Source organism: Myotis daubentonii, chromosome 4 (assembly GCF_963259705.1).
Source record: "Myotis daubentonii chromosome 4, mMyoDau2.1, whole genome shotgun sequence".
Taxonomy (NCBI): Eukaryota; Metazoa; Chordata; class Mammalia; order Chiroptera; family Vespertilionidae; genus Myotis; species Myotis daubentonii.
The window spans coordinates 48,852,779-48,874,725 of NC_081843.1; the positions used below are offsets into that span (position 1 = coordinate 48,852,779).

General features: G+C 40.2%; 1 protein-coding gene across 2 annotated transcripts in view; it reads right to left on the minus strand.

Annotated features, from left to right (window-relative positions):
• KCNN2 (potassium calcium-activated channel subfamily N member 2) overlaps positions 1 to 21,947 on the minus strand; it is a 364,306-nt gene that overhangs the window by 147,639 nt on the left and 194,720 nt on the right. For both annotated transcript variants that reach the window (XM_059693866.1, XM_059693865.1), the window contains exons 3-4: positions 2,158 to 2,360; positions 68 to 1,338 (exon numbers count right to left, since the gene is read on the minus strand). In XM_059693866.1, coding sequence (XP_059549849.1) covers positions 68 to 1,338; positions 2,158 to 2,179 — 1,293 coding nt within the window. In that variant the 5' untranslated portion in view covers positions 2,180 to 2,360. The remainder of the gene's footprint in view (positions 1 to 67; positions 1,339 to 2,157; positions 2,361 to 21,947) is intronic.

Consider the following 21,947-nt stretch of genomic DNA (forward strand, 5'->3'; position numbering starts at 1 on the left):
CCAACCCCAACCACCTGGCATCCCGCTCTGCAGCCCCGGAAGGGTGGACAGGGGTTCGAGCGCGTACCTTGTCGTAGGCGCCCCACGACAGCTCGGTCTCAATGACCATAACCACGATGCCGAACATGCCGAAGATGAGCGCGTAGTCACTGAGGCGCTTGCGCTTCTCGAAGAGGGCACGCCGGTGGCCCAGCTTGTAGCCGATGTTCTGGTTCTTCTTCTTGCTAGACTTGGTGCCACTGCTGCTGCCATGCCCGCTGCCGCTGCCGCCGCCGCCTCCAGTGCTGCCGCCGCCGCCGGTTCCATAGAGCGCCAGGTTATTGGAGTTGTTGTGCTCCGGCTTTGACACCACGATCTCGGGGGCTGAGGACGACGCTGCAGCGGCGACTGCAGACGGAGAGGACGCGCCGCCACCTCCTCCGACGGACGCGGGTGGCTGGAGGGGCTGTGCCTCCGAGTCCATCTCGTGCAGGTTTCGGCGGGACGCGCTCAAGTTGCTCAGCGGACGCATGACGCCCCCGTTGTACCTGCAGCTGCTCATGGCTATTTCGGTGAAGGGGTTGCTCTCGCGGCGTGCCTGGGACTGGTGGTGCTGGTGGTGCGCCAAGTGGGGGTGGTGGTGGTGGTGCGAGAGCGGGGGCCCGGAGCCCAGGCTGCCGAGGCTGCCCGTGGGGCTGGCGGCGGGCTGCAGGCTGTGGCACTGGTGGTACAGGGAGGCGGACGCGGGCTGCTGCGCGTACTGCTGCCGGAGCGCACTGGCATGGCTGGACGGAGTCAGCTCGCTCACATTGAGCTGGCTGCCCCGGCGCGACGAGCAGCAGCAGCACGACGAGCCCGACAGCGGCGAGGAGGTGCGGGTCCGGAAGGCGCCGCCGGGCGAGGAGGTGCGGAGCAGAAGGGACAGGTTATCCCCCGCCCCCGCCCCCGCCCCGGGGGCACCGGAGGAGGCGCAGCTGTTGCACCGGAGGCATGGGCTGCTGCCGCCGCTACCCGGCTGCTGGTGCGCGAGGTGCGGGTGGTGGTGTGCGTGCGGGAGGGACGCGAAGGGCGGGCACGGCTTGTCCTGGCTCTGCTGCTGCTGCTGGCAATGCAGGTGTGAGGAGCGCGGCGGCGGCGGCTGCTCTGAGAAGAAGCCGCGCTGAAACTGCAATGGGGTTTCCATGTCAGGGCTATTAAAGCTGCAGGGAGACCAGGCGGTGGTGCACCCTGCGCAATGCGTTATGGTCGGGAGCGGGGACTCCTGCTGCTGGTGCGAGGAAGGGCCCATGCCGGCTCCGGTAGAATCCAGGCGGCGAGTCCGATTGGTTGGGCGCACCAAAACAATGGGCATGACATCACCTGCGGGGACCAAGACTGAGTTTGCGGCGCGCGGCTCAGGGGAGCGCGTGTGTGAGAGAGGGAAAATAGGGAGAGGGATCTGCAGGGTGAAAATCCAAGGGTGCGCAGGACAAGGTGAGGGCGAGGATTCCACCTGCCGATTGGGAGCGCCTGTGAGCACCGCTAAGGATGGGGAGCCCCCACGCAGTGCAGCCAGGCTGCAGGGGTAGGAGAAAAGAAAGGGGTGTCCCTCCCTTCCTTCCGTGTCGCGCCCCCCTCTCCCCCACCTAACTACTGCCTGACGTGCAGTCTAGATCACCTGCGCCGGGGACTGCAGCACGTTGGGCCACCCGGCAAAGGGTCAGGCGCAGGGACAGTGCGGAGCCGTCCACTCCTCCGCCGCCAGGCACGCCTCAAAAGGCTGCAGATCAGCAGCCCCCCGCTCCACACCCACCTCTCCCTAATTGTCCTGCAGAGAGTGGGCTTCGGCTGCCAGCCAGATAACTGTGGGGGGCCCGCTTTGGAGAGAAAAAGTTTGGCGACTGGCTACACGAGGGCTCGGGAATAACCACGGGGCCTGAGCCTAGGTTTGCCCTTAAAATCAGCGCGGATCTTTCCCGGCCGCTCAGTGCCAGAGCCCGGGAGTCGGGATTGGTTGCGCGGAGCTTTCGCCCTAGCGTTCTGCGGCGCGGGTAGGGTTAACCGTCTGACACACGGGCCCGAGGAGGATGGGGGCGGGGCCGGAGAGGGGGATCCCCGCCATCCGCGGGAGAAGCCCGCACGGGCTTCCCGGGTCCCCCTGGCGGGGGCGGAGGGCTTTCCCCGCTACCGCCTGCTCACATTTGCGCCTTCTGCGGAACATGAGGGGCTGGCGCCCCCGACCGCCGGGTCCTGGGCTCTTGCGCTCAGGCCCTCTGGCCACCCCAGTGGGTAGGTCCGTGGGTTTCTTCGGCCGTGGAAAGGGGGCTTCCTCGAGGGTCTGGGGGGCTGCTCAGCGACCGCCGGCCGCCAGCTCCTCCTCTGTTCCTCTTCCTCCTCCCCACCTGCAGCACAGACACAAAGCAAAGGCGGGTCACCTATGCGCAAACACCGAGCATCTTCCTTGCCAAGCCCGGACTGCTGCGGCGGGCGAGAGAGGGGCCTGGCGCGGGCTGATTCACGCCGGTAGTCAGAGCCTGGCTGGAAATTACTAATAATGATAGCTCGGGCTGAATAAGAGCTGCCCGAGGACAGTGCAGGATTTTTGCTAGAGCTAGGTATAATTATTTTACTCCCCAGCAGACCAATAAAAATTGCATTTTGTGTTTCACAAATTCCCTGTGATGTGTCCTTCTCTTAAGCAGTGTACCAGAACAAAGCAGTGGCGGACCCTTTCGAGGATTCTTTGTTACTGCTCCATCTTAAGTCTTTATCGTTTGTATTTCTTTGTAACTTGAAATTTCCGTCTCCTCCACCCAAATAAAAGAACTCGGCCAGATGAATATTTATTTCCATTTTTTTAAGTGTGATTTTAAAGCATGATTTTTATGCTAGAGATGATAATGAATTAGATACACCAAGAAATTAGAGTGAAAGCAGATCACCCTCATTAGGTAATTGGAATTCTCAGCTGGATCCAATTTCCTGATATTCTACTCGCACTGCACCTGCCCTAAAGTTGCTTACCGCTTACCAGCTCCAAGTGTGTGTGTGTGTGTGTGTTCAGTGCCATGGAGTGAATAATTCATTTTAGGGTATCCTTTGGACATGGCTTAGACAATTTTAATTTTTTGTAAGGGCAAGTAAAAACATCCAGAAGAAAGGTGGGGATTGCTTTTAGTTCCACAGTCCTCAACTTGACATAATGAATAGTGTCAGAACTTGCATTTCTCAATAGTCAAGAATAGAATTTGTACGGCTAAAAATTGGAGACTGCATTTCATTTTTATAATCTATTAGGATTTTTGGCAGTTTAATAGAACTTGTTTGGAATTATGAAGCTCATTGAATCTTTGGGGTGGCTGAGTAGATACTGCATGAATTGTGTGGTGAGAATGACTATTAAAACAATTCTTAAAAAAGGAAAAGGAAAAAAAAACAATTCTAATGAATAATTTGGAATTACAAGGAAAACTTCTAAATAAAAGTTATTCACCTGGTGTGAAACAAAATCCAACTCAAGCACAATATTCATCACATTTATTTTCACTTTGTAACAAATTATACAGCTGCCTTCTAATTGCTCTATGATGCTGATTGAAGAAGTTTGACTTATTCTTACAAATCTAAATACTTCAAAGAAATGTTTTCATGAAAATTAATTAGCTTTTCATAAATTTAGATGGAAAATTAAATAGACCACCCCCAAAATATGTAAATATTGTTACCAGTATTACATTAGACATGTTTCTAGAGTTAACAAAATATTCTAAGAAAGATAATGGCTGCACCCTCTGTGTTGAACTGACTTTCTCAATTAGCAAAGTCAAGGCTTTCAAAGAGGTTCCATAAACAAAATAATAGAGAAAAATATTGTATCATTTTCCATGTATATTTCCATGCCTTAGTATGGCACTAGGTGCAATGCCATTAATCATATAGAAACAAAGAGTGTTTACTGAGATTCATGGCATTATGTGTGGGATTCCCACTGCTCACAAAGGGAGCTCAGGGGAAGGATGGAATGCACAAGGTAAGGAAGAAATAGAGATTTGCACCACAGCTTGAGGAACTGTCAGAATAGCAAAACTCAGATTAACAATGCTCCCACCTAGTCAATATTTTTAAAAAGCTCATGAAGTAATAATGTGAAACCCTCTGTGATTGGAGGGGGAGAAAAGTCCATCAGATATTTATCTTTCTGTTTTCAGGAATCATCTGATCACACACACTCAAAAAATCATCTTGCTAATAGATGCTTGCATTTGGGGAGTTCGATAACCCTCTATTGGTATGATGATGAAAAATCACAAGATGTCCCAGCAGCCGAGCCAGCGTGGCTCAGTGGTTGGGTGTCGAACTATGAACCAGAAGGTCATGGATCAATTCCTGGTTAGGGCATATACCCAGGTTGCAGGCTCGATCCCCAGTGTGGGGCATGCAGGAGGCTGCCAATCAATGATTCTCTCTCATCATTGATCTTTCTCTTTTTCTCTCTCCCTCTCCCTTCCTTTCTGGAATCAATAAAAATATTTTTTTTTTAAAAAAAAGATGTCCTAGCAATTTTACGTTTCATTGTTTTTTTGTCTGAATCCTCCTGACTTTATTGTTTGAGGCATCTTACACTATTGGGTTATGACATGGGACACACTTAAGAGGTCTTGTTTTCATCATTCTTTTTGTCTTTATAAAATTAACAAATGAATTTTAAGCTAAGATAGAAACATTTAAAATATGTATACTATATGTATACTGTAATCTTGCTTTTTCCCCCCATATAGGATTGCAGAAATACATGTAATATGTAACGTTAAGTAATCAGAACAACAAAGACAATATTCTTTCATGTGGATAGTGCCTAGCACATAGTAGCCCTCATTTATACTTGTGAGAGTGAGGAGGCAAGGAGAGAGGGAGAAAATCAAGTGTTGGAGGAAAGGTCACAAAACAAGGGCCCACAACCTCCAATGATAAGCTTTTGGAAAATTACATTTGCTTCTCTTTCTGCCAGTAAGATATATAAGTTGTGAACTTTCTCTAGTTTAACACCAGAGGTCCTACTCATCCATGAAATGCATTTCAAAATTAATCAATTAAATACCTTTATTTTCACCAGTATAGTTATTTTGTAAAAATTGTCTATTTTTTTCTTATATACTAGAATAATTGTTTTCCCATATTTGTTGTATTTCAAGATTGTGAATACGCAAACACACATAACACTCCCCCCCCCCCCCCCCCCCCGCCACCACACACACACATACTTAACAGTCTTAGAATAATAATTTTCCCAGACCTCAGGGACTTGGGGGAAAAACTGATTGTTTGCACTCTGGTTCCTTATTTTATTCAGACTTATATTATGCCATTATTTATAATTCTCTTATTCATAGGATTTATTTGTCGGGGTTCCCTCTCTCTGTTGTTCCTTAAAAAGCAGGGCTCTCTTGAATTTGGATGTTTCAGATCTATATCCAAAGGCAGCCAGAGCAGTAGAGGCAGGGGTCCAGAGCATCTGTGCCCCACACTGTGTGGTGAGGGAAACAAAATAAGTGTTTTCCTGAGAATTTCTTTTTTCTTTGCCTCGGTGAGTAAATTATTTGGTGGTGCCAAACACAGATATTGTGATAAGATTCAGCCTCTCTGGACTTAGCTGGCTTAGCAGTAAATGCAAATGGGAGGCAGGGCACGATCAGAGTTGTTTTCTTAGCTACATTTCCTGGAGCAGAACAATTTTTGAAAAGTCATAAAACAGCTGTTATTTTTAAACCACATATTGCCCTAGCTTCATACAAAATTTACTACATTTAAAGAAAACATTAGAATAATATTTATTATGTGTATTCTCTATTCTTCTGCATTGTGATTAGAAAGTATCAAGACCTGAATAAGAGTACTGATGATAGTCTTGTTAATTTTTAGCAATGCTACTCTTATTCAGGGACTACTTATCATGTTGGGGCCTATTCACTAACTTCATTAACTTTCCAAATTTATCTACTCTCATCCTTGTCCCCTGCTAACTAGAGTGTTTATAAGTCTCAGCAGTGCTAGAAGAAAAAAAAAGAGAGAGAAATTATACTAGTTTTGTTAGTAGAATTGATCTGTTACGTAATTAAATACAGTGGGGCCTTGACTTACGAGTTTAATTCGTTCTGTGATGGAGCTCGTAACTCAGATTACTCGTATGTCAAATCATAAAGTGAACGAGTGAGACACGTGATGCTGGGCTGATGTTGTGGCGTTCACTGTGATGTTCGCTGTGCCAACTAGCGGTGGGGTCTCTGAAGCTGGCTCGTAACCCGAATTTTAGCTCGCAACTCAAAGCAAAAAATCGGCCGAGAGATGGCTCATATCTCGAAAAACTCGTTAGTCGGGACACTCGTAAGTCAAGGCCCCACTGTAGGTTGAAATGATTGACTATGATGTCTTTTAAGAATAGTCTGTGTTGCCGAAATCAGTTTGGCTCAGTGGATAGAGTGTCGGCCTGCGGACTGAGGGGTCCCAGGTTCGATTCCGGTCAAGGGCATGTACCTGGGTTGCGGGCATATCCCCAGTGGGAGATGTGCAGGAGGCAGCTGATCGATGTTTCTCTCTCATTGATGTTTCTAACTCTCTATCCCTCTCCCTTTCTCTCTGCAAAAAATCAATAAAATATATTTTAAAAAAATAGTCTGTGGACTTCATAAACAAATATCCCTTGGCACTTAGAAACACACATCCAAATCTAGAAAGTCATAAAAAAATTAATGGACAGCACATTGTAGTTTATAAAGCGGTTTCTCATGTGTCATTTTATTTGAATCTCATTAAGAACCCTTATGGAAGGTAGGAAAAGGTGTTCTTATCATCTTCATCTTATAGGTGATGATAACACCTGACATGTACTGCCTGAGCTGCCCCAGATCACATAGCTAGTGAGTAGCAGGGAACAGCCAGACTTTAAACACGGTCTTCTGATTCTGTCTGGCAAGTCTGTTTAACATTCTCTTAGCCTTTCCTTCATACAAGAATAACCTATTACTCTATCAACTCCTACAGGCTTGCGCTTTACTGCTAGGCCAGGAATGGCCAATAGTGACTTAACATTACCATTCACTGCGTTTGAATAGCCTAACTGACATTTCCTCACTGGCTTGATTGGGATTCTGTGATCCTTAACTATTGTCCCCTTGTTGACTTCATTTGAAGAGTAGAATAATATATAAGGATCTAATACAAGTGTGGATGAAATGGCAGGAATGTAATCATTCAGGCCCAAGGTGCCTAATTAAAAAGTATTTTTAGAAAAACATATCCTGGTCTATTCATACACAGTATTCTGTCTACTCTGCTGGAAGCTCATGCATTCCTTATTTTGGGCAACATCCATAATATAAGTCGAAGGCCAACGAAGTGTGCATATTGACACATGCAATGTCCATTTTGTCTTTTTATATAATAAGGGAGAAGGGACAGACTCAAGCTCCCTGCCCGGGGCTTAGAGGAACTTGTTTACAGTCCTGCAGGGATCGGCCTGCCTCCCTGGTCGGTGCCCTGGAAGAGCTGTCCTCTCGGTGTTGTTGTTTCTCCCCATATTCCAAGAAAGGAAGCCAGGCTGTGTGCCAGAAAGAGAGAGAAACCCCTGTGTCTCACAGTTGGGGTCAAGAGTTAACACATGTGGGGGTCAAAGATATGCAAATCCATCCCTAAATAATGAGGTCATATCGACCACATGGTGATTCCAAAAGTCCATGGTTGCTCAAAACTAAAATATAATGAGGCCACAAAAGTTTTCAAAGCTATATTTCCCCCCTGAAATCCAATATATTTTCCCAACATTGTTTTCTTCTCTTTTAGGATTAGGACACACTATTCATTCATATTCTCTCTCTCTCTCTCTCTCTCTCTCTCTCTCTCTCTCTCTCTCTCTCTCTCTCTCTCTCTCTCTCTCTCTCTCTCTCTCCTTTCCCTGTTAATTCTATTCCCATGTCTTATTCATCAGTTCGTTATATTTTTCTTTTCCACTTCTTGCCAAACAGGCTCAGGAAATCTATCACCCTTTGTTTATCTTTATCTTATTTTCTATCTATCTGAAACTATTTGTAAAACCCCATCCCCAAATAATTGTCTTAGGGCAAGGAGAGTTGGTGCCTACTCATATAAAGAGAAAGAACCACAATTTTCTAATTTGAATTAAACATAATAGTGTCATCAGCAACAAAACATTCTAAATGCTGATAAATTTTCTTCAACATTTGCCTATTCTTCCTCACCTAATATACCAGGTAGCACATTTTCTATACCATTTTAATTATTAATGTACTATAATTATCTGTATGTACAAAATGATATAAATAATACATCATATTAGGAAAAACACACAACAGATATATATACTAGACAAATATAATGACAAAACTCAATATTTGACACAGTGTTTTGCCCTTGCTACATGTTAAAACTATTAGTTACTTAGTAATTAGTTAAAACGATTAGATACTTTCATTCACAAGCCAAGTTCTCCTAACAAGGGGTATTTCTAGGCTCATATAACTGAAAATATAATTAGGGAAGACTTCAGTGCTGATTGATTCAAATGTTAAGTCACCATCAGCATTCCAACACATTCCTTGGATCTCTTCCCATCATTGTCCTCCTTTATACATATTGGCTTAATCCTCATGTTATTTTACCTTAAGGTAGGAAAAATGACTCAGGCACTTCTAGGCTTTTAAGCACACTCCCATCATTCAGAGGGAAGCAGATCATCCAGCCTCAAACCAGCTAAGTTAACATACTAGGCCCTGAACCAAACTTAAAGAATGGTTAAAGGGGGGTATAATAGGAATGGTGCATCGAACAAAGAATACTGATAAAGAGATAGAAATTATCTAAAAGAATCAAATGAAAATTCTGGAGTTGAAAAGTATAGTATTCAAAAAGAAAAATTCACGAGAGGATCTCAATAGTAGATTTGAGCCGAAAGGAAAACAAATCATTGACCTTGAGGACATCAAAAGAAAACCACAGATGGACATAATTTATGAATATAGATGCAAAAATCCTCAACAAAATATAATCAAACTGAATACATCAATATATAAAAAGTATCATATATATATATATATATATATATATATATATATATATATATATAATCTCAAGTGGGGTTTATCATAGGAATGTAAGGTTAGATTATCATCAAAATTCAATTTGTGTAATATAGCATGCCAACAGAATTAAAGACAAAACCATATAATCATCTTGATAGACAGAAAAAAACACTTGAAAAAAAATGCAAAACCCTCTTATGATAAACATAGCCAACCAACTAGAAATAGCAGGGTATTTTCTCAAAACTATAAAAGGCATCTATGAAAAATTCACTGCTAATATCATAGTTACTCCCTCCTAAGCTTCCCTCCTAAGATCAGAACCAAGACAATATCTGATCTGTCTGCTTCCATTAAATAGTGTACTGAAAGCTCTAGCCAGTGAATTAGGCAAGCAAAGGAAATAAAAGACACCCAGAGGGAAAGAAAGAAGTAAAAGTATCTCTATTCACAGATGACGTGATTTTGTGTATAGAAAACTCCTAAGGAACCCACTAAAATTTTATTAGAACTAATAAGTTCAGCAGATTTCTGGATATAATATTAATATTTAAAAACCAACTGTATTTCTCTACACTAGCAATGAGTAATTTAAAATGAAATTTAAAAACAATTTAATGTGCAACTAATAGAAATGCATCAACAAAAGAGCAAAACTTTTACACAAACTAACAAATATTGTTGGAAGAAACTAAATAAGTCCTAAATAAGTGGAGAGACATGCTATATTCATGAATTAGGAGATTTAATATTATTAATCTACTGATTCAAATTCTTATCAAGATCCTAGTTGACTTTTTTTTTTAAAATATATTTTATTGATTTTTTACAGAGAGGAAGGGAGAGAGATAGAGAGTTAGAAACATCGATGAGAGAGAAACATCGATGAGCTGACTCCTGCACATCTCCCACTGGGGATGTGCCCGCAACCCAGGTACATGCCCTTGACCGGAATCGAACCCGGGACCTTTCAGTCCGCAGGCCGACGCTCTATCCACTGAGCCAAACCGGTTTTGGCCCTAGTTGACTTTTTTAAGAAATTGACAAACTGATCCTAAAATTCACATGGAAATGCAAGTAGCCCAGAATAGAAAACAATCTTGAAGTATAGAAACAAATTTTAATTACTCACATTTGTTAAATAAAATATTCCTACAAAGCTATAGTAATCAAGATAGTGAGTAATAGAGCTCCCAGAAGCCTGGATTGTGAGATGCCTTGCTTTCTGGGCAATGTGACCCCAACAATTAGAAGAATTCCAGGTACCTAGTAGGTGCTACATAATGTTGATAGACCTGAATACATGCCTCATGGATAGTTTACTCATAATAGATACTGATTTTTTTCTGAAAGACATCCTAGCTCTTTTGAATATACAAGCTGCTTGATCTCAGCATGCTTGTTAAAATTAAAGGTGGGGTAATCTAAAATCCTTCTGTTATGGCAGATAACTTGACAAGCGTCAACTTTATCCATGTCTATGCTATAGACATTACAATAAAAAGTTATTTCTAAATTTTTTAAAAAGTGTGTAATGGAATAAGAATAGATATAGAGATCAATGGAACAGAATTGACAGTCTAGAAATAAGCCTTTACATTTATGGCCAATTGATTTTTAACACAGATGCCAAGATAAGTCAATGAGGATAAGATAGTTTTTTCAACAATGGTGCTAGGAAAACTGGATATCCACATGTAAAAAACTAACTTGGGCCCCTTCCTTACAGCAAACACAAAAACTAATTCTGAATGGATTAAACACCTAAATGTGAAAACAAACAAACAAAACAAAACAAAAACACACTGTGAAACTATTTGTAAAAAGCATAGGTGTGTCATGACTTTGGATTAAGCAATACTTTCTTAGACATGACACTAAACGCATAAGTTGTAAAAGAAAATAGCTACTCTGGACTTCATCAAAATTAAAACTTTGGTGTTTCAAAGCACTTCAACATGAGAGTGAAAAGACAATCTAGAGTGTAAGAATAAATTTGCAAATCATAGCATTCTCGAAGATGACTGGTAATGGTTACTCATGGCCAGTAATTGTCTGAATGAACACCTTCGCTCTCTCACCCTTTTGTGGCTCAGACATATACTCACAACATGGTGAGACTGAAGCCTTTGTAAGAGGTTATTAGTGGCAGTTTTGGAAGTACTATGTATGCTCTCATTTTGAGGGTTGGCAACGAGAGTGCACTCCACAGCCAGCCTGCAGCATGTGGTTCGGCTGCTTGAAGCACACATCTTAAAGGCCTCAGCAACCAGGAAGGCAAAGCACAAGGCGGGCATCCTGTAGGAGGCCGGACACTTATTTGATATTGACAAGGGACAGTAGCACTGGAATCACACTCATGCTCCCTTCAAAAGAGAGACCAGGCAAGTCAGAGGCCCTGTTAAGAAGGCAGGGCCTACAGCTCCAAACCCTCTCACAGATGTTTATTTAAGGGGGTGTGGAGGTGGGCATTGTATCCGAGGAAAGCAAAATTCCTGACCACTTCCCATGCTTACACAATGAAATAATTTACTCATGGAGTTTTTTGTTTGCGTTTTTAGCCAAGATAAAAGTCATGTTTTGTTTAAATGTATTAAGTATTTTGCTAAGAGTAAAAAAAACTTGTTTGTTTTTTCAATTTTTTAGTAGTCCCATAGACAATGGAAGAAAGATGTAGAAACAGAACACCCTGTTCTGGAAGATAAATTACATGACGTGTACCATTGAAATCAGATTAAGCAAAAAGTATGTTCTCAGATATTAAAGGGCGTTCCAAGATAAAGGACTCTTAGGTTTCCTGTTCTAGATTTTTGTCTTTTGCTTATCCCCAGATCAGGGCTTTGGAGAACAACAGAGAGAAGGCGGTCCTGAAACGGCTTTTGCTACAACTGGTGCAATGGGACTTAAGTGATGGAGAACTACCTTCCCCATAGCGGGCCTGAGTGTTGACCTTGTGTGTTAGAGCTTCATGCAGAGGGATGGGAGGAGAAGTTAGCCTCATATGGATTCACATAAGGCAGGGGCAAGAAAGGGCCTTTCACTTCTCCTTTGTCCCTCTTTAACAAGTTGCTTAGAAGGCTCTTATGATCTATTTCCTTTTTTTTTTTCTTCATTCTCCCAGGCTTAAGGAGATTGTTGGTTTCCCAGTCGTTAGGACAGGTCAGGGAATGAAAGAAGGATGAAGTCTTTCAGATAACTAACTAGAGAGAGCCCAGTTATCAGCAGACTGGAAGAGGAAATAGACAAGAAGAGGAAACATCAGGGTACACTTGAATATATCCGTGGCTGTAACACAGATAATGTCCTCAAGAAGTTCAAAGGACAAGGCACTTTGTTTCTTTCTCATTCAATTTCTAAAATCTGGGAAAATTACCTCAAATAAATGTTTAGAAGCCTTTCTCAGTCTTCTTCATGTGGCTGCTCTGACTAATCCTTAAAAATACAACTCACTATATGCGTTAGGTTTGATCAAATAATTGAATGAATACCCTCTCCCCTGGGGACTGACCTTTAGGCCACTTCACAACGGACATTCCACTTGCTTAGACCACATTCCACTTGCTAAGACCATTCTCTCTCCCCTCTGGACTTTCCCAGAACCCGGACCTGCACAGAGAATTCTCTGCACAGAAAAAGCCCGCCTAGAGTCCTTTAAAAACCTCTGACTCCCCGTCTTTGGGGGCTGGCGCCATTTGGGGGCTCAGCCCATCTGGTATCCAGATGACCTAATAAATTTATAATCCCTTACCACTTGGCCTCGTGTGTTCCTCCTTCAGCAACCCTAACAGTAAGAAGCAAAACTAGAGAAGTATGGAGAAATGTAAAGGAGATATAGTTTTATGAGCTTAAGATGGAGATTTTCCTAAGTAATTGACTAAACTCAACAGACATAAAGGAAAAGACAGCTGATTTGATCTTATGTCAGGATAAAACATCCTCAGGAACCAAAACCAAAGAGACAAGTGCCATATTTAACAGACCAAGGATTAATATCAAGCATGTTTTTTAAAAAGTCTAAGAAATTAAGAGTAAAATTTTAAAAAACTGGATGGAGGAATAATAAAAGGATACAAACAAACAATTTTTAAAAAGATGAGCCCTGGCCGGTTTGGCTCAGTGGATAGAGCGTCAGCCTGTGAACTGAAAGGTCCCAGGTTTTATTCTGGTCAAGGGCACATGCCCAGGTTGTGGGCTCAATCCCAAGTGGGGGGCTTGCAGGAGGCAGCCGATCAATGATTCTCTCTCATCACTGATGTTTCTATATCTCTCTCCCTCTTCCTTCCTCTCTGAAATCAATAAAAATATATTTTAAAAATAAAAAATATGAAATACAAATGGTCAAAGAAAGTCTGAATAATCAAGGAAATGCAAACTGATTTTTTTTTTCTATTAGATTGAATGATGATACAATATAAAGCATTGGTGAGGCTGCAAGAAATCAGCTTTCTCACAGACCATAGATAGGAGTATACATTGGTAAAGCCTAGTTTGTAACATCAAAATGTTAAATATACAACTTTTCACCTAATAAGTCCACTAATAGAAATCTATTCTTTAAAAATATTTTCATGCATATATTTGTAATGACCTTCACTGCAGCATGATACAGTACAGAAAAAAAGAATAAAATAAATGCCCATTAAAAAGTATCCTACAATAATTTTGTTAAAGGATGACCTAGACATATATGTAAAGAATTGGAATGACCAAAACTTATCATTAGTTTAAACCAAGTGACAAAACCATTCATACAGCATGATTCCACAAATAAAAATTATGTGCTTCTATTTGTATATAAAGTTGAAGGAAGGAGACTATCAGGTTGATAACGGTAAGTACTAGGAAGTGGATGTGGTGGTGGTCATGAAGGACAGCTTTTAGCTGCTGCTTGTGGGGTGAGACTTGAATAAATACGTTTTTAAAATACAATGAAAGGGAGGGGAAAAACAACATAAGACTCAGGCATGCAAACATACTCTGAGACTTTTCTTGATCTCTTATATGCCCCGTTCTGTATTTTCCAGCATTGTAACCAATGGTTCCTCATGCCCACTAGCATCAGACACAGGGGAGATGTGCAATAGGTGCTTGTTGAATTAAAGTTAAATAAATAAGAAGTTGTTGCTGTAGGCAAAAAGAAAAACCTAGAGGCTATACAAACTTCCAAAGAATCAAAGTCTTGTTACTTTATTTATTCATGTATGGAGTAAAGTACTGAACTCATAGATATGGACTTACTTTTTCTTTTTGCTTTATTTTGTTTTGCTTTATGGAAATGCAACCATACTGTGGTCTTTCTTCAAGGTTATTAAATACTCTCTGTTGGTTGCCCCTGAAGTCCAGATACCACTTGCCATCCCAGAGTTAATTAGGCCTCCAATGAATTTTTTTTCCAAAATGGAAATAATTGGACACGTAAGGGCAAGAGCTATGACAGAATCAGATTCTAGGTATCAGATTTTTATGCAGGTAAGAGGGAATCTGGAGATCAACCACAGGTTGGGCCCAGTTTTATCCATAAAGTACCTATTTACCTTTAGGAGGTAAATGATCTTTGGGCCATTAGACGAACTAAAGTAGCAATTTCCTGAACTTTACTATAAATAGTTAATTCCACTAACTCTCTGGAACTATTTCATCTATCACTGGTTGAGGGGGGATGGAGGTGGTCGTGCTCATGTGGCAATAGTTTTTCTATAGCATTAAAAATCTTATGTATTTATTTTATGTGGACAGCAAGTATAAAAGATAAATATTTTTGTGTAATCCATGCTAAAGGAGAACTGTGGTCAAAAACACACCCCATTAGCCTTTAATAAAATAAACAATCAAAAACAATACACAGTTTGAGAAACTTTAAAGAAAATAAAACAGGAAAAACTAATAGTTCAGGGAACTAAAAATAGTAAAGCCACATGCAATTATCTTCTGTAGCAAATAAATAAGTAGACTTTTTAAAACTATAATCATTGCAAATTAAATGTTTCTAAATAATATTTGTGAGGAACTTTGCAATTATTAATTTAATACATATTAAGCTTTTTTTTCTTCCTCTAACTTCATTTGCTCATCAATATCTTCTTACCTCATAGGACTTAGAGAAGTTTAAAATTATTTAATAATACAATTCCTATTCATGTTCTCATAACCACTCCAGTGAATTTTGATGTATATGTTTGTGTGTGTATATATATATGTATATATGTATATATTTATATATATATAAATCATATATGATATATATATATCATATCATATATAAATATGATTCATTGCTTATCACAATTTCTTGTATTCTTCATCATTCTTTACTTCAATCATGTTTCAATTCACTTTCCATTTAGTGGGGTATATTCTTATAATCCTTATATGTCTCAGATGTCCTTCTATTGTCAGATGAACAACATATTAGTACTAGTGGCCTGGTGCACAAAATTCATGCACATTAAAAGGGAATTAGAGGAAATATTTTAAATATTTAATATTTGCCCTTTCTCTATAATAGAAGTGTCAGAGATGAAAGAAAATTAGTAAAATGTATATGACAATCTTCCTCCTGTCAGAGTCTGGGGCACACCGTGGGACCCAGAGTCAAGTCCCCACCCACCCGCATGCACCTCAAAATTGCATGAGACCCAGACCCGGCTGGCCCCACCCCCATTGGGTGAGATCTACACCTGGCTAGCCCAACCCCCGTCAAGCCCCGCCGGGGGGAGGGGGGGGTCGCAGCCTGATGTCCCCTGTCAAGCCCCACTGGGCGGGGGGTGTAGCCTTAGGTCCCCTGGCCCGGCCTGGTACCCTGCAGTCTCAGGTTCCTACTGACCGCTCATTACGGGAACCCTGCCTGCACTGTGGGCGCAGCCATCTTGTGACGGTGTAATGGAGTGAGGGTCTATTTGCATATCACCTCTTTATTATATAGGATATGTGGTTATAGGGTTCTTGGAATGGACTCATTTCCTCTGAGAACCCTGCAAATGTTATTTTACTATATTTTAACTGCTAGTGTTGTTATTGGGAATCCAGATGCTAGTTTGATTTCCTTTCAAATGAAAATAACCTTTGGTCTCAGATGGAAGCTTGTAAGATTTTCTCTATGTTCTTGGAATTCAGAAAGTTTTATTAGGGTATACTTCAATATATTGGAATTTTTTCCCCATGAATTATTCTACAGACTTGATGAGTCAGTCTAACAGCTCTATTCTTTCTTCAGGTCAGGGTATTTTTCCTCTGTATATTTTATTATTTATTATTCAACTCTTATTTTTCCTTTTTCTAGAATATAAATAATTCACATATTTTTTTTGTCCTAGATATGTCTTCCAAATAAATTTTTTTCACTCAGGATTTCCACTTCTTTGTATTTTTTTTTTTTACTGTGTTTTGAGATACAATTTCCATTTAATCTCCTAGAATGGTAATGTGTTCCTAATTATACACATTATTTTAAGTCACTTTATGAAATTATTAAAATTTGAGAATCATTCCTTAAGTTTCAAACTCTTTCCTGGAGAATTCTCACTGTTTTGTTAAACTTTATATTTTAAAATAATCTTAGATTTATAAAAAGTAATATAGAGAGTTCTATTTAGTCTTCACTCAGCTCCCCTTCATGTTAACATGACTTACTAAAAGAAATTGGCTCACATGCTATAGTTCCAGGCTGAGTCCAAAGGCTTGAGGACTAGGAGAGCCAACAGTGTAAATTTCATTCCAAGATCAGGAGAGTTGAGACCCAAGAAGAGCCAATATTTCAATTCAAGTCTGAAGGCAGGAGAAGACTGATGTACCAATTCAAGGCAGTCAGACTGAAGAGTTACTTCTCACTCAGCCTTCTTGTTCTACTCAAGTCGTAATTGATAGGACCACCCACATTAGGCAGGGCGATCTGTTTTACTCTGTCTTCAATTAAAATGTTAATTTAATTCACAAAACTCCCACAGGCACACCCAGAACAATGTTCCACCAAATATCTTGACAATTGGCACACAAAATTTACTGTCACAGATGGTAATCTTGAGGGGTCAAGAAAACTTTAAACCATAGTCTATTTACTAAAACAGAGAAATATATCTCATTTTTAAAGAATTGTCTCAAAAATTATTAAAATAAATATTCTAGTTATGTAACCTTTATCTTAGAATATTGGTTTTCTAAAAATAATTTTAGCTTTCCAAGAAATCAATGTAGTCGGGTTTGTTAAGGCTTTACTATGGAGTACCTATTTGCCGGTCACATATCTTGGTTTGACTGTTAATTCTGAAGAAATCTTTCTGGAAGGAATCTTGCATCTACACCCCATAAAAAATAATCAATGCCCCCTCTCTCCCTCCCCACACATACTACATGGTTTGTCTGAGATTAGAAATTCTGTAATTCTTTTTTTAAAAAATATATTTTATTGATTTTTTACAGAGAAGAAGGGAGAGAGATAGAGAGTTAGAAACATCGATGAGAGAGAAACATCGATGAGCTGACTCCTGCACATCTCCTACTGGGGATGTGCCCGCAACCCAGGTACATGCCCTTGACCGGAATCGAACCTGGGACTTTTCAGTCCGCAGGCCGACGCTCTATCCACTGAGCCAAACCGGTTTTCGGCAGAAATTCTGTAATTCTTGATATTCTGTGCATCTACATCAATTCAGCATTTATTTGTTAAAATAAATGCTCTATGGAAATATGTCAATTTAACTTGCGTTTGATGACATTCCTTACCATACCTTGCCTAAGGATGCATTTTAACATGCTATTTGATTAAGTGATTACGAGGATTGTAAAACACCATTCTGGGGATATAACCTAAAAAAATGCATTATGTAATTTAGTTTCTGTTTTATGTCTTATTTTAAACCAATACCAGGCTTGTGCCATTATCAAGTAAAATTGAAAAGAGTAAAAGTTTTTAACACTTATATAATTTGGCCATAAAAGTAAATTTAAGAATAGAAAAGTCTATAAACCTTTGTCATTAGTATTTTATGAGTAATGGCATATTTTTATAGAAATTTACATTATATTCTGGTTATTGATCATTTTAACGAAAGACACCTGCTTTGGGAACACACACACGTGTGTGTGTGTGTGTGTGTATGTCTTAATATGCGTGATATATATATGTGTGTGTATGTGTCAATATGCATTATATATATATATATATATATATATATATATATATATATCACAAATACATTAGCAATCCTCAAATCATAGTTGTTTGGCATTTATCAATTGGTTACAAATAGTGAAAATATTTGTATAATAATACATTGTAATTTGGTTGTCAAGTAGGAGGTTGGGAAAACTTAAATAGAACACAAGCAATGACAATCTGCTCACTCTTTTGACAAGTGATCACTTGAATTTCTCTTTTCATAGATAAAGTTAAGTATTTCAGGGTGGAATCAATAAACTATCCTTTTGAGGAAATATATTAAACTTTTGCTCTATTTCATAATGCTCTTTTTCATTATGAATTGGAAAAGATTTGGACTTTGAATGCAGAAAGTCCTGAATTCAAATTCTGATTAGAATTATGTATCCATCGGCAAGTATTTCATCTTTTCTAAGCACATTTTCTTCTGTTGTAGGTGGCAAAATGAAAAAAATGTCAATTTGTGTTTTATTTTCCTTCTTTTCTCATCCCTTTTAAGAGAATTCTAGAATTAGAACTTCTGTATTCCAAACTGGGGCTCTCTTTATTCAGCAGAGAGAAGCTAATAAATGTGGCTCTGCGGTGTGGTCTAGGTAGAGGTTGCAGACTCAAATACCTACAGGGGACTTGAAATGAATAAAACCTTTTGCATATAAGACAATAGGAGTGGTGGGAGTTGTGGTAACTGAGAAGTGTCTGCCCCACCTGAAGGAAACTGACCCAATTCATCTAGAGCTAGCTGTTGCCTTCCATGTCTGTGGGCCAATATTGCCAGATTTCCTGCATTATTAAGAGAAGCATGAAATCCAACATTTTACGTTACCTCTTCTCATTTTTAAATATTTGTCGCTTTAAAGATGTTTCAAATACAGAGGCAGGAGTCAGAGTTTGTTTAACACCACACATTTGCAACTTGGGGCCAGGACCATGAAGAACTGAAACTGTATTTTCTGACACGGGTGTAGAGGTTGGGACTAACCAAATATGACACCTGGGAAGAGGGCCTGAGTGACAGGTTTTCTGACTGGCCTTCTCCAAGATGGTACTAGGGGGCAGCAAGACTTCAGCAAGAGGTGGCTGTCTAAGTGACTATGAGAAACCCCACCAAGTACTGTTATTTAGGGGTCCTTTGTGAGGACCAGCCTTACCTGGCTTGGGCAGAAAAGAAAGAGCCACCAGTCTGAATGGGCCAAGGGAGCCTACACACAAAAGAACAGCAGGGGCTGTCACCAAGGACTGACCCCATAAGTCCCCAGGTTCTTGAATGGCCCAGGGCCAAGGATTCTCTCCTTATTTCCTGGGCCTCATGCTTTCCTTTTTCTGAATTTTTTCTCCCTCATATTGCTGGAATACTTTCTCCAGTCACTTTTAAGAAAAGGTGCACTGGAAATCAACAGATGCCTCTTAACTCATTAGCCATCTCTCCTCTTCACCTTCACCTCCAGGGGAACCAAGGCTGCTGGGGTCACCAACAAGGGCTAGGGACAAGAAAATTTCACCTCTCCCACAAGAAAGTCCCAAACCCAGAAAGAATGCTGGGTTTTCCAAAGCTGTAACTGTAGTATGTACTATTCTTCATTCTCCTTGTGGGTTATATTTAATTTGATGGGCTGGTACCTAACCTCCTTGTATGGTGATGTAGCGTAGTTGAAAAAGCTATAGAGGAAGACCTGAATTTAAATCCTGCTCCACCCATGTTCTTGTCAGATTACTTGATCTTTCTAAATTTCAGTACTTTATTCTGTAAAATGCCTACCTTTCTGGAATGTCCTGAGAATGAACCCATGCATGGCACTTGATTAAGATACCAAAAGGACCTTTCCTTGACCCTAGTTATGGATGCATACTTACAAGTGTTCAGTGACAGCTTAGGTCTACTTTATCATCACCTCCCTGTGCTTATTACTAATTCATGGAAGTCCTTTTTGGCTTTAACCAGTTTTTAGTGTTAGGATTTCAGGTGGAAATAGAACTTGAATATTTTGTGTTCACCTGCTAAATTGTGCATGAAAGATAAAAGGAAAGCACAACTTAAAATACAGAAGTGAAAGTACTACAATGTTGGCTTAATGGACCTTAAAAAAATTCTACTCATAAAAAGTCCTGCAAAGGTACTCAAAGTGCATAGTTGGTTGAATTTTTTTCAAGGAAATGACTTGAGAAAAATGAAAACATAACCAGATTCTCTAACTGGTACAAATTCAATACATCAAATCTTTTATTCCCAGTGACTGGTTTTATCACAGGTGCAATTCAGACTTGCAGCCTTAATTTTTCTGTCTAATGACTGAAGGCAAGTCAGATGTTAAATAAAACTTTTAACATGTTGGCTTATTTGTCTCAGAAAGAAAAATCTAGTTAAACTGAAGCTAGGAATTCATGCTGGGCTCTGCATGTTAAAATTCAGCACTAGCCAAGTGTGGATTTTTTTTCCCCTGGACGAAAATACTATTGACATGGTCATTCAGCAAGAACAACTTGAAATGATCACAAATCAGCAAACCTTGTTATGGCAATAAAGGAGAGCTTTGGCTACATTCTCAAACTTTGTATATCTGTTCAAAGGAGCCATTAGGTATATTGCCACAGACCATGTAAGATAAGAAACCTCTCCTGATTCATTCCACAAACGGTTATCTGAGTACCCCTGGTACTTAAGTAAGTTGTGCCCACTTTTTCATATGTTGACTTATTATTCCATGAATAATGATAATTGCTTCTTTACTGTATTTATTACTGTGTGTCCTTTTCTCTAACTCCACAGGACACCCTTTTTATACTTTGGTATGACAACTTAAAGTTATTCCAGGCACTTTCATCTCAGTGAGTTCAAATACTAATTTATTAATCCCACACTTCTCTTAGGCCTTATCCACCTGATTACCTATCTCATTTTATGGCACCCCATTGCCCATGGCATAAATATCTTTTCCCAAATTCCCTCCTTCATCATATCCAATATCTCAGCAGGTCCTGTCAATAGTGTCTACAAACTCCATCTTGTCTCTCCAGCTTTGCTCTGGTATCCATCCTCTTCCCAGTATTTGAACTCACTGAGATGGCATTCTTAAAGATCTTTGAGAAGTAGCCTTCCCCAGGGCCCTTAGGTGTTCTGCACTTCTGTCCCCTATTTAGGTTCTTCATAACAACTAATAAATTATAATTATATTATTCATATGTTTGTTTACTTTGTAATATGTCTCCCCCACTAGGATGTAAGGGGTGTTGGTATAATATCTTATTCAATAATTTTTCCCTAATACCTAAGACAGAGGATGCACATACATTTTTGTAATGACTGAATGAATATCTAGAGCTGGTGGCAAGATGTCTAATATTATTTTAGTACTCTTTATGTTCTAGGAATTCTTCTTGGCATTTCAGATACATTATTCAATTTCTTTACAAGTAAGAATTCAGAACAAGGCTTTTAAAAGAACCTAGATATCTCACTCTCCTATTTTCCTAAAACTATGATACATACATAAATTTATAATGATTTCCTATGGTCTTCTTAAAGGTACTTAAGGTCAGATACTCTCATGATGTTCTTCTCTATATTTAATGATTATTTCTTGTATGTGCACACTTTAAACATATTTACTGTCATTAAACACTTTGCAAAACTGCCGGGAGCCAGTCCATCCTTGCTGTTTCAAGGGACCTGGCATATATGGCATACTGTTCTTAATATGTTTGCTCATCTTCTTGGCACTATGTGTTTTAACCAAGGTCACCTCTCT